This window comes from Semicossyphus pulcher, unplaced genomic scaffold (assembly GCF_022749685.1).
Source record: "Semicossyphus pulcher isolate SPU_LCO1_2020_fin unplaced genomic scaffold, fSemPul1.0.p SCAF_18, whole genome shotgun sequence".
Classification (NCBI taxonomy): Eukaryota; Metazoa; Chordata; class Actinopteri; order Labriformes; family Labridae; genus Semicossyphus; species Semicossyphus pulcher.
Genome location: NW_027211691.1, coordinates 18234698 through 18245714, shown reverse-complemented (window position 1 = coordinate 18245714; position 11017 = coordinate 18234698). Strand labels below are relative to the sequence as shown.

The 11017-nt window shown below is 41.1% G+C and overlaps 2 protein-coding genes across 2 annotated transcripts; both read right to left on the bottom strand.

The window, feature by feature from the left end:
• Positions 1 to 67: 67 nt before the first annotated feature.
• tyms (thymidylate synthetase) lies at positions 68 to 3063 on the bottom strand. The gene is made up of 7 exons (XM_069667186.1): positions 2762 to 3063; positions 2048 to 2121; positions 1714 to 1888; positions 1328 to 1429; positions 1044 to 1219; positions 878 to 949; positions 68 to 430 (listed from the first exon to the last, which is right to left on the bottom strand). The coding sequence occupies exons 1-7, from the start codon at positions 2994 to 2996 to the stop codon at positions 293 to 295; spliced, it is 972 nt and encodes a 323-aa protein (XP_069523287.1). The 5' UTR covers positions 2997 to 3063; the 3' UTR covers positions 68 to 292.
• A 677-nt stretch (positions 3064 to 3740) lies between these two features.
• Positions 3741 to 7402, bottom strand: LOC138596159 (clusterin-like protein 1). The gene is made up of 9 exons (XM_069667774.1): positions 7330 to 7402; positions 6188 to 6291; positions 5946 to 6094; positions 5583 to 5753; positions 5036 to 5489; positions 4813 to 4941; positions 4503 to 4717; positions 4224 to 4404; positions 3741 to 3872 (listed from the first exon to the last, which is right to left on the bottom strand). Exons 2-9 carry the CDS (start codon positions 6276 to 6278, stop codon positions 3862 to 3864), a joined length of 1401 nt encoding a protein of 466 aa, XP_069523875.1. The 5' UTR covers positions 6279 to 6291; positions 7330 to 7402; the 3' UTR covers positions 3741 to 3861.
• Between the last annotated feature and the right edge of the window lie 3615 nt (positions 7403 to 11017).

Genomic DNA, 11017 nt, shown 5'->3' with positions numbered 1-11017 from the left:
TCTATATAAAGCTGTGTTTCACTGCGAGGCTCCTGTTGGGGCAATAATAATACTTTACAAGTAAAGCTGACACAAATGTGAATTCTTTATTTACAAATAGATATTAAAATAAAGGAAAATCTAGCATCCTACCTCTGTTGTAATTTGGATGAACTGAACATTTAAACACGGTCTTTCTAAAAGTGTGAGTAAAGGACACTTTATAATACCTGTGAACATTCTGAAAACATATTTCTCTAAGCACCCTCCAAATCCACACACAGCACTTTCATACCTCATCACAATTACACTTTCACACAGCCATCTGCATCTTGATGGTGGGGTGAGGGTTGTAGTCGCAGATTTCAAAGTCCTCCGCGCGGAAATCGTCGATGCTCTGCACGTCTCTCCGGATCTTCAGCTTGGGGAACGGCCGGATCTCCCTCTGAAGCTGAAGATTTACACACAGAACGTTTACATTTGAAATCAAGCAGAGAAAATAAAACCACTACTGTTTTTAATAGAGATAGACCGATATGTTTTTTTCAGGGCCGATACCGATTATTAGTAGTCAAGGGGGCCGATAACCGATATTTGAAGCCGATATTCATTTGCAGTAAAAGTTAAAATACTGGCGTCAAAATTTGGAATAATACAAACTCCAACACTTAACTTTGTTTAAATGCCTTTAAGCATATGCATCAGAGCCAAAATAACCCAGTTTTAAATTGATCTCTTATCGGCCGTCGGATTAAAAAAAAATTAAAAGATTATAAAAAATTATTTTAAATTTTTTTTTTAAAAAGGCAGATGCCGATATGCGTCAAAATGCCAAATATCGGCGCCGATAATTGGCCCGGCCAATAATCGGTCTATCCCTAGTTTTTAACCAACCCACCTGCACTTTGAGAGGTTCGATGTGGTTAACGTAGATGTGAGCGTCTCCCAGAGTGTGAACAAAGTCGCCCGGCTGAAGGGACAAAATAACAAACAGGTAAAAAAAAATAGGTCAGGTGATCAACACACAACAGCACGCTTAAAAGGAGTGAAATGTATCTCCTTACTTTGAGCCCTGTGATGTGTGCGATCATGTAGGTAAGAAGTGCATAGCTGGCGACGTTGAAAGGTACCCCGAGGCCCATATCCCCCGAGCGCTGGTACAGCTGACAGGACAGCTCACCGTCACACACGTAGAACTGACAGAGGGCGTGGCACGGGGGCAGAGCCATGAGGGGTAGGTCTGCAACAACGCGTGAGAGGACATTAAAGGAATGAACATGTATACGATCAGAGAGCGCTAAAGCAGTTTAGGATTATTTAAGTAGATTGAAGTTTTTTTATGCTTCACCTTTGGGGTTCCAAGCACACATGATGATCCGTCTGTCCTCTGGGTTCTTTTTGATGGTGTCAATGATGTTCTGCAGCTGGTCAACACCTTGTCCTGTGTTATCTGGAATTCATAGGACTATCTTACTAACTATCTTAACTAACTTTCTTGTGATTAAGAAAGCAAATAAAGATATTCATTAAATATTGAACTATTCCTTGAAGTCTGCACAAACTCTCTATTATCAGACATCGTTCTAGTTTTACACTTAAAGCTTAACTGCAATCCTCAATAAAGATCTCCCCACAAATAGCTGACAACAGACAATTCCAGCAAAGTGCATGTGTCAAAAATAAAATCTCTAAAAAAAAGAGCTTTAAAAAGAGAATAAATGTAACATGCTGTACCTGCATGCATGTTTGTGTACTCGGCACCAAAATGCCTCCATTGGAAACCGTACACGGGCCCCAGGTCGCCCTCCTCTCTATCTGTGAACCCAAGATTGTCCAGGAAGGCCCGGGAGCCGTTAGCTTCCCAAATCTTCACCCCCTTTTCTGAGAGCTCCTTGGCATTTGTTGATCCCTGCGACCACATAAACAAAAGCCCAATTCAGTTTATTTTTGTCTCTTTTGTCTTTTATTTCATCTGTGAGTTTTCAGTATCTCTACCATCCAATGATTTTATGAAAGCAAGTTTAAAATTTATAATGTGTGAATGCCAATCTTCTCTTTTCAGCCTCACCTTGATAAACCACAGCAGTTCTTCAAGGATCCCTCTCCAAAACACTCTCTTGGTCGTCAGCAAGGGAAACTGATCTATGAATAAACAGACACAGGTTATTTGACATTTCCAATTTCAGAATTATATAATGTATAGTCTGGTCAGTGCGGGGTTTTTGAGGCAAATAATTCTACTGACATTAGAGCAACTGAAAGTTACAATTTATCAACTCTTTTTACCCCATTTTACATAAATACATGAACAATGTCATAAAGGTCCCTTACGAAGATAAGCATGTGAAATTATACAGTTAAAACAAACTCGTGAGTGCTCTCTGGTGGACCAGCCATGTAATGGTGACACTGTTTATTCATAACCTCAAACATCTTTGGCATTTCTGTGCTGCAAAACCTTTTCAACATCTGACCTACATGCTGATACAACATCAACGTCATTTATAATGACCTATTTTTAGCCTATTAATCAACAAAATTAATAAATATTGTACCTCTTCTTCTACTTCATTTATTTGAGCAGTATTCAACTCTGAAGTTTTTACAAACCAAGGGTCATTTTATAAAGCTTTATCACCCGAAGCATCAAAAGTATAAATGACATATTGCACAACTTATTTTAGATACTTTTTTTATTTTTTTGGAGTTTTTACTCGAACCTGCTGAAGCATTTTTATCATTGACAAGGATTAAATATCAAACACAGAGAAAACTATCAAACCTCGCAGACTGTATCTGGCCTGAGCACCGAACACAGAAATTACTCCTGTCCCGGTTCGGTCCCCCTTCTTGCGGCCGTGCTGCATGATGTACTCGATCTGATCCAGATACCCGCGTTCATCACAGAAAACACCGAAGTTCTTCTTCGTCTCCACCGCCGCCTGGGTCTTTTCCTCCACTTTACAGCCGACCTCTCTGTGCAGCTCCTCGGTGAGTATGTCTGAAGTGGCGGGCATTTTTGAGCAGGAAAGTGAAAAACACAATGCAGACAAGACAGAGAAGTCTGTATTGTTAATGTCACTGGTAAGGGTTCCCGCCTTCCCGGGTGATTTTAAAGTGGAGAAGGGAACGTCCCACAGAGCGCGAACAGCCAATAGTGAACCGTGAACTGTGGCGAGAACTGCTTCCGGTTTGAGAAAACGCGCGCTGTTTGTTTTTCCTTTTTCCTTTCAAAATAACACTGTTACATGTGGACCTCCTGCAATCAAAATGTCTCTTATTTTTCGTAAGTATTACTAGTATAAAATTAAAGTACACTTTGCAGCATTGTTACATTATTATACATTATACTATAAGCTTACTAATGCAGTCAAAGAATTACATCATATAACAAGCATACATTACAATAAAATAGGACAATTTAATCACTATTCACCACAAAAAAGTAAGGAGAATGCAGCATGAATGTAGATTAATATCTAACAGTCAGCACAAACTGGGCCTGAACTTTGGCATGACTTGGCTGTTTCAAACCTGGGAGGTTATTAATAAAATAAGAGATTATGTGAATACAATTTTGCAAGCACAAGCATTTCGTTGCTATATTTTTAACCTCTTGGTCTTGCACAAAGAATCCTATTACGTTAAGAGAGTCAATACATAAATGCGGCCTACTTTCTTCGGATAAAAAACAAAATAGGCCTACTGACTGGAGAGGAGAACACACAGCTTTATTTCAGAAACATTTAAACACACAAAGAATTAACATACATGAAATGTGCATGAGAAGATTGATGGTCCATTTCAAGTTTTGCAGAGATAAACTGGTACTTTTCCTTTCACAGTATTAAATGATAGTGTGCGAATGCTGGTGTGATCAAATTACTCCATTCCTGTGTAGAGGGGGAAAAAAACAGATAAGAATGAACCACATTTAAACTGTATGAAACGGCTTAAATAATAATGTAACATGCATTTGGATCCAATTAATCTTTTAACACAAACTCAATGGATGAAATTTATGATGGTTTTTAATTATCTCATAATTTTGGATTACAACTCATCATCCCATTTAAATTGTGTCTCGCAGCACAACATTCAATTTGAAAGAATGCAAAGGGATTTGTTGTGGCAAAATGTTTTCAAATCATCTATTCATTTTGCTCAAATTCAATTTGGAGCTCTGCCAGAAGATGCTGGGAGCCATATAATTAACTTAGCCGTCATACTGGCAGGATAAATACCTCTTATCTGCCGTTTATGGAGATTCAGGGCCTCCTGAGCTGCATACTGGATGAAAGTAGGGTCATCTAACTCCAGATCTGCTGGGACTGAGACAGTTATTGGGGCAGAATCCAGTACGATAACAACCACACTGCTGTCGGCTTTAGCTCTGATATTCTTCATCTGTTGCAGGGGAGTCACCTGTAAATTCAGATTAAGTTAAAATGTTACCGTAAGAGATTCTTTAGCCAAAATAATCATACATTTAGTCAGGTCAACTCTCAGGATGACAAACTTACTGTGATGACACTGAAGATGTTCTGTGGTTCCTCTGTGCTGTTGGACAGCCGGCTGACCCAGCGGTACTTGTCGTCCATGTTGCTGAGCCACCTCTGCGTGTCTGCTGTGTGTCTGCGGACCAGCTGCAGCCGGTCGTCGTACTGCTCGTGGGAGGCGTTCAGGAGCATGTGCATCTCCTCCATGTCAGACTGTAGCTGCTGCACGATGGGACACTCTGCAGTTACAAATGATCACAGCATAGAAGTCATCGTCGGAGTCTTATTTTCTTAAGTGAACTATTGAACATTTAACAAAAGCATAGTTATCTACCTTTTGTCAGATATTCTTTACACGTCTCGCACAAACTCTGGAGCTCCAGACACTCTGATGTTTGTCTGCGCAGGCGTCTGCACAAGTATCTGCTCTGTAACCGTCCCAAACTAGGAAGTGATCCTGTATCTTTGTAGATAAACACACAATAAGAGATTTTACAGTTATCACTATTTAAAATTGATGTGAGTACAATTGTTTGGCCACATAAGACATGACATACCTCTGGCTTGTTGGTAAAAATACTCCCCTCCTTCTTGTGCCTCCTCAAACACATCCCCCACCGTGGACCTGAACTCCCCCATCACATTCCTCCCAAAGTCATACACCGAATCGACGACGTGATCCAGACCCAGAGTCCCGAGGAAGCCAGGACTCGCCTGTGAGGCTGACAGCTGGCTGGGATGGAGCTCTGCAGTGAAGGCCAACAGGAAGGATTTCCCGAACACCTCCTGCATCTTTCTCACCACAGTGACGCTCTGGTTGAACAGGAGGCTGGTTTTTGACAGCAGCTGGCTGAACGATGCATCCACCTGCTGAAGCTCTGCTTCGTCTGCTGTGACCTGGTGGTTCTCGGCCAAGTTAGCGTGACCCACATTCTCCTCGTTTTGATAATAATAATAATTATGATCCGTATCTTCCAGCTGGGCTGCCAGTGTCTTAAAAAACTCCTCCACCTGCAGAGAGATTTAAACAGAAGAACCGTCATGTAAGGCGCCTGTTCAAATCCGTCTTATTCTAAAGGACCGGGACATTTGCTAAGGTCAAACCTTAAACGAGAAAGAGGTGAAGCCTCGGCGACACGTAGAGGTATAGAAGTCCTTACAAGTCTCTTCAAGGCATGGCCAACATTCCTCAAATGAGGATTTGGTTAAATCTCGACATTGCCTCTCAGCCTCCTCTAGTTTCTGCTCTGTTTCCCGGGCCAGCTGCATCGCCCCCTGAAAGAACCCAAAACAGAACGTGCTGTAACAGATACTTTAGCAAGGCAGGATGATATGCATTTTGGGGCCCTGGTGCAAAGCTTTTATTTTGAATTTTAAAAAGGATTAAACTTCAGACAGCACATTTATCCTGACTGCTGTAAAATGAAGGCAAGAAGTATATAAGAAGTATATAAACAGAATTTATACCTTCTTCTTGTCACTGCTTTGTCTCAAGGCGTCCATAAAATGTCTGTGCTTCTCCTCTTTCTCCTCCATCAGCTCCTTCACCTGCTTCACCCCGAGAACCGCTCGTTTTATTTCCTCATCAACGAAACGCTCTCCTGCTTCAGACAGCTCTACACGCACCAACAAAACATTCTGGCATTCAGTTCTGCGATAAATATAAGCGAGTGCAAGTACATCTAAGTGTTTTATTTTGAAGGCCTCACCTTCCAGCGCGCCCTCGCTCAGTGGAGGAGAGTCAGCAGCACAGAGCAGGGCTTGGGTGATGCAGAGAATTTGAACAAGCAGCCTCGTCATCCTATCGTTAGCTCTGAAAGAAGAGCCGAACTTATCATTACAATGAAACGGAGAACCATACAACAACTCACACAAAGGACATGTTTTGGGTTATGAGGCTCGGACGTTACCTGCCACAAGGTGGCGCCATTTCTCAAACAATTTAATCTAACGGCTGTTTTAAATGGAAATGTTCATGTATTAGAATGTTATATCAAATCAGTGTCAAGCCAAATATGCATGATTATGTAAAAGAGATCCCAATCAACCAAAGCTACTGCAGTCAACCACTCTCTAGGGAGATAAAGTACCACATTAAATACCAAGGATAATAACTATCATACACAACAATTGAATTATTTATCATACATAGCCTAAACCAAAATTCAAATTTATAGATTTCAAGATTATAAAAATTGTATAAAAGTTGGTGTGATCTACAAAACTGAAGACAGCACATGAAGTAAACATTAAACAGAACACAGTGCGGGACACGGCGGTGTTAAAAGACAGTGAATGGAAAATGTCACCAGACTCTGACAGTGACGAGACAGAAAACCTAAATCAGGTGCTGCTCTGATTCCTGCGGTCCTGGTCACCGTGTCTTACTTCACCATCAGTTGAAATGTTTCCATTAGAGGGAGTATAAAACAGCTAGCTTAGCTCGTTTTAAGATGGCTACAGAGTTAACAGTTGCTATGGACGCAGCTGTAACTAAGTGTAAAAGACTATTTTTAAACAGAAAACGGAAAGAGAATTAATTATTCATTATTTTAAGTTAATAAAAGAATTTCCAAATGAATATATTGTGTCAAATAATTGATTTCATTAGTAACAAGCCGTGTAATAAGCGGGATAATGTATAGTTAGCAGGTTGTTATAGCGGAGGACCGCTCTGCTTCCATCCGCGATAACAACCTGCTCACTGTACATTATCCCTTATATAACACTTGTGTGACTATTTAAAGATTGTAAATATGTATTTGCTGCTACCTGTGGAGAGAAACCTTTCTCAAAGTCTTCTGTGAAAGCATGAATTGTAAAATAGTTTGAAATAAATTTTAATATTTACCTTGACACTATGAAAACATCAGACTTCAGACAGCAGCGGGTTGTTTTGTTGGAGAGATGGATGAGGCGTCTGCTTGCTCACAGGGTTGTCCTATTTCTAATGATCTACTCGAGCACAGATCCTATTAGTCTGTTGGCATTTAGTCTTACACAAACAACCTGGGTGCTATTTGTGAAAAACAAAAGCAGAGCGGGATGTTTATGAAACGTTTCTATTAATAAACCAGAGTGGGACGACATAGAAAAGGCATGTTCTCACAGGAACAATTCAACAAGTCGCAACAAAGCAAACGGCTGAATGCTAATAATAAAAATAAACACATTTCAAAATGATATAATAAATAAAAACCGCTTTGGGAACATAAATAGCCCCAACATGCTCCAGAGGCCTCATCAGGTCAAACTTTCTGCTCTAATCTGCATCAGACTGACGGTAAGCCTGCCTCCCCGCAGAGACCTGGCACACACTGGCATGGTTTCAGACTAAGCTCCGCACTTTGGGCTCGAATTAGAGCAGAAGGAATGCATGTAAGTATGTGAGCATATATGCTGACGCGAAAAACATGAGACAAACTAGTGTGTTTGCAACTTTAACTACAATCATGCACCGTTTACTGTACAGCTTTTGGATGCATTTTTTTCTGCCATTCCAGGCAGCCATTGGTTTCCATTAATTTCCAAAAGGCGGGAAAGTCTATAAGCAGATTCTTGAAACTTATTTTAGATGTGTAATCCATTAAAGGGAAAGTAAACACACCGTGCACTACCTGCCTAAAGCCGAACAACAGACGGGCACAGTTAGCAACTCCCTGGTTAGCATGCTGCAGCATTTAGCAGCTTAAAGAGGCAGATATATCAATCAGGAGTTGGTGGAGACCAAAACAGAGCTAAAAAAAGACTAAATATTGGATTTATATTCCCCAGGTGGCCAGAAACATAAGTCTTATCAGTGCTAATGTTACTCTAATGTGGTTGGCTGTGTAAAAAAGAAGCTATTTGTAAACACGCCTTACACTACCTGCACCAAAGCCAAACAGCAGACGGGCACGGTTAGCAACTCCCTGGTTAGCATGCTGCAGCATTTAGCTGCTTAAATGGGCAGATATGTGAATTGGGAGTTGGTGGAGACCAAAACAGAGCTAAAAAAAGACTAAATATTGGATTTATATTCAACAGGTGGCCAGAAACATAAGTCTTATCAGTGCTAATGTTACTATTGCTGTTGGTGGTGTAAATAAGAAGCTGTTTTAAAACGTTGGCATATAAACTTTAAAAATTACTTACCGCAGACGCCAAGTTGTGTTAAAAGATACACCACTGCAGGTTTTAATAAAGCCATTCCTATAAAACAAGCTGGCTAACTAACCGCCTTAATTTGGATTATGTTCTGGAAGTTCTTAGCTAACATAATCTAAAACATCCGTCATACCTAGACGTCACCACACTCTGAGAAACAGCCCTTCTGCTTCTGTCTTTCTTTCCTCCACCACCAGCAGCGACTCTCTCCTGCTGCCTAAGACAATCCGAGTTGTTCTTATCACGATATCTAAACATGGCAGCAGCGTGGTGAATGTGGAATTCCTCTGTGCTTTCTCAGCCCCTCTGTTAATCGGAACCCAACGCTTGAAAGCCTTGACCCAGCAAATGAGGTCCCAACCTCTGAATGAGGACCAGCAGGAGCAGGCCAGCGCGATACCTGACCCTCAGCTGCTTTTTATCAGCTCGCCACGATCCCTATCTGAGCCATAATACCAGCCTGCTGCTCCAATTATAGCCGACAGTAAAATAACAGTTTTGAAGCCTTTAGGAAAACAAGTAATTAGTCGCTTTATCATCTCAGGCTGGTCTGGAGTCTAATATGTGGTGGACAGGGTCAAACTCCAGCTATTAGCGCTGAGCCGGGGTTTGAAGGCTCTGTTATGCAAAGACAGAAGAAAAACAGAGCTCAGTTCGATGTCTGTGTTGTGTTTTTTAAGCTCTGAGGATTTTACAGCCTACAAAGTTTGTGTTATCAGTATCTTTCTCCTGTAAATCAGCTAGTTTGGACTGAGCGAGTATAAACAGATCAGGGGCACATTTAAGCCAGTGACACTATAACTTGTACGGTGAAGACTTGAAAGTGGGTCCGTCTAAATCCTTTGATGTCACGTGCAGCTTTTTTTCAGGCTTTGATCGGTGATCAAATACAAACAAAAAATCGGTGAGATAATCGACACAGGAAACGTTGAAACGATCACTGCACCTGGAAGAGTCACAGGGAAGTGGCCTTACTGTCTAATTTTGATATAGTGGTCAGTTTGGGACTATTATTGCAAACGTTTACATAACCTTTTGGGATAATAAGGAAGGCTTATTTAAAGACTTCTTTCTACTAGACCAGGTTGAAACAATTTTACTGTGCTGACATATCATTTTTTAATAAAAATAACCAAAAAAAATCGTTAAAATATGCACATTTTTTAAGTAGTATTACGGGAATGTGGGCTTACTGTGACAAATCAGTTGATAAAATAACCGAAGCCACATGATTAACCCTACCATTGAGCACAGGAGAGTTCAACTGGCCCTGAAGGAATATCATATGAATATGAAAGTGATTTTTCATCCTTGAAGGAAATGAGATGTGAAGATGTAAAAACAGGAACTGCACTGTAATGTCGCTGTTTCAGTGTGTCGCTCCACCTCCCCAAACCTTTGAAATTATCTGTAATAGGTACCAGATTTTCACCCGGGGACGCGATTGCCATCAACCCCCTGTAACTTAATCTCATCTCCGGCTGGATTACTGCAGCTCCGCACGACGTCCCGCGTGCCCGCACCTCCCCTCTGTCCGTGCGGGAGGAGACACAGCAGGAGAGGACGGAGGACAGTCACTGGTTTGACTTTAAATCCGGAGTGGGAGTGTAGTTGTGACCAGAGAGAACTAGGAACGATGTGAAGTTACACAGAAAATGCTAGAGATGGCGTTAAAGAAAACCGGAAGCGAGGCACAGCCTTCAAAATAAGTTTGTTTTTGTTTCGTTTGAACTTCACTTGGTCAAAAATATCCTTATTTAATGTGTTGCACGTCAGCAGAGAGAGCTAAAGCAGCCAGGAACAATTAATTTAACAGCTGGAGGATGAGTTTGACATTTTGGCAATTATCTTATTTGCTCATTTTCCAAAACTACTGTGTTCAGTAAGCTCAAGTCAGACATTTGGATGTTAGTCAGCTAAGTTTAGCTAAGATTAAAACAAAGGGGTAAACAACCAGATAGTTGCTAACTTGTCACCTTTCTGACTCTGACACTTGTCCACCTTAACTGCAGCTACAGCGAGAGAAGGCTAGTTGTGGTCGAAGCTAACCAGCCTGCAACAAGAGAAGCTACAGCCAGGCCCAGTCCCAACATTTATATTCTTCACTTTTGGTCTGGTGGAGCTTTGACAGTAATTAGAAGCATAGTTATGTCCTTTTGAGAGAGTTTCTGTTTGAAGACATGTTGGGCAAGAGGCTCTCTCGCATGTGAAGTGGAGGGTTGGTGCTAGTAGCATGCTGAGGTTGAGGATAATGGTTCAGCACAGTTATCAAAGGACAGGCATCAATGTAGTCAAGATATTATTTTGTTACTTTTAGGCCCGAAAACAAAGAGTAAAAACATTAATTTTGATTTGCAGGTGACTATTCCTAGGTCAAGAGCAGTTGCTAGGTG

Excerpts from the sequence above, each read along its gene's own strand:
- tyms (XM_069667186.1), bottom strand. The coding sequence starts at position 2,996 with ATGCCCGCCACTTCAGACATACTCACCGAGGAGCTGCACAGAGAGGTC. Across the intron at positions 1,889-2,047 it reads AACTGCTGTGGTTTATCAAG|GGATCAACAAATGCCAAGGA; the intron begins GTGAGGCTGAAA and ends ATGTGGTCGCAG. Across the intron at positions 431-877 it reads TCGAACCTCTCAAAGTGCAG|CTTCAGAGGGAGATCCGGCC; the intron begins GTGGGTTGGTTA and ends GTAAATCTTCAG.
- LOC138596159 (XM_069667774.1), bottom strand. The coding sequence starts at position 6,278 with ATGACGAGGCTGCTTGTTCAAATTCTCTGCATCACCCAAGCCCTGCTC. Across the intron at positions 5,490-5,582 it reads TCACCTCTTTCTCGTTTAAG|GTGGAGGAGTTTTTTAAGAC; the intron begins GTTTGACCTTAG and ends ATCTCTCTGCAG. Across the intron at positions 4,942-5,035 it reads TTTTTACCAACAAGCCAGAG|ATACAGGATCACTTCCTAGT; the intron begins GTATGTCATGTC and ends TTATCTACAAAG.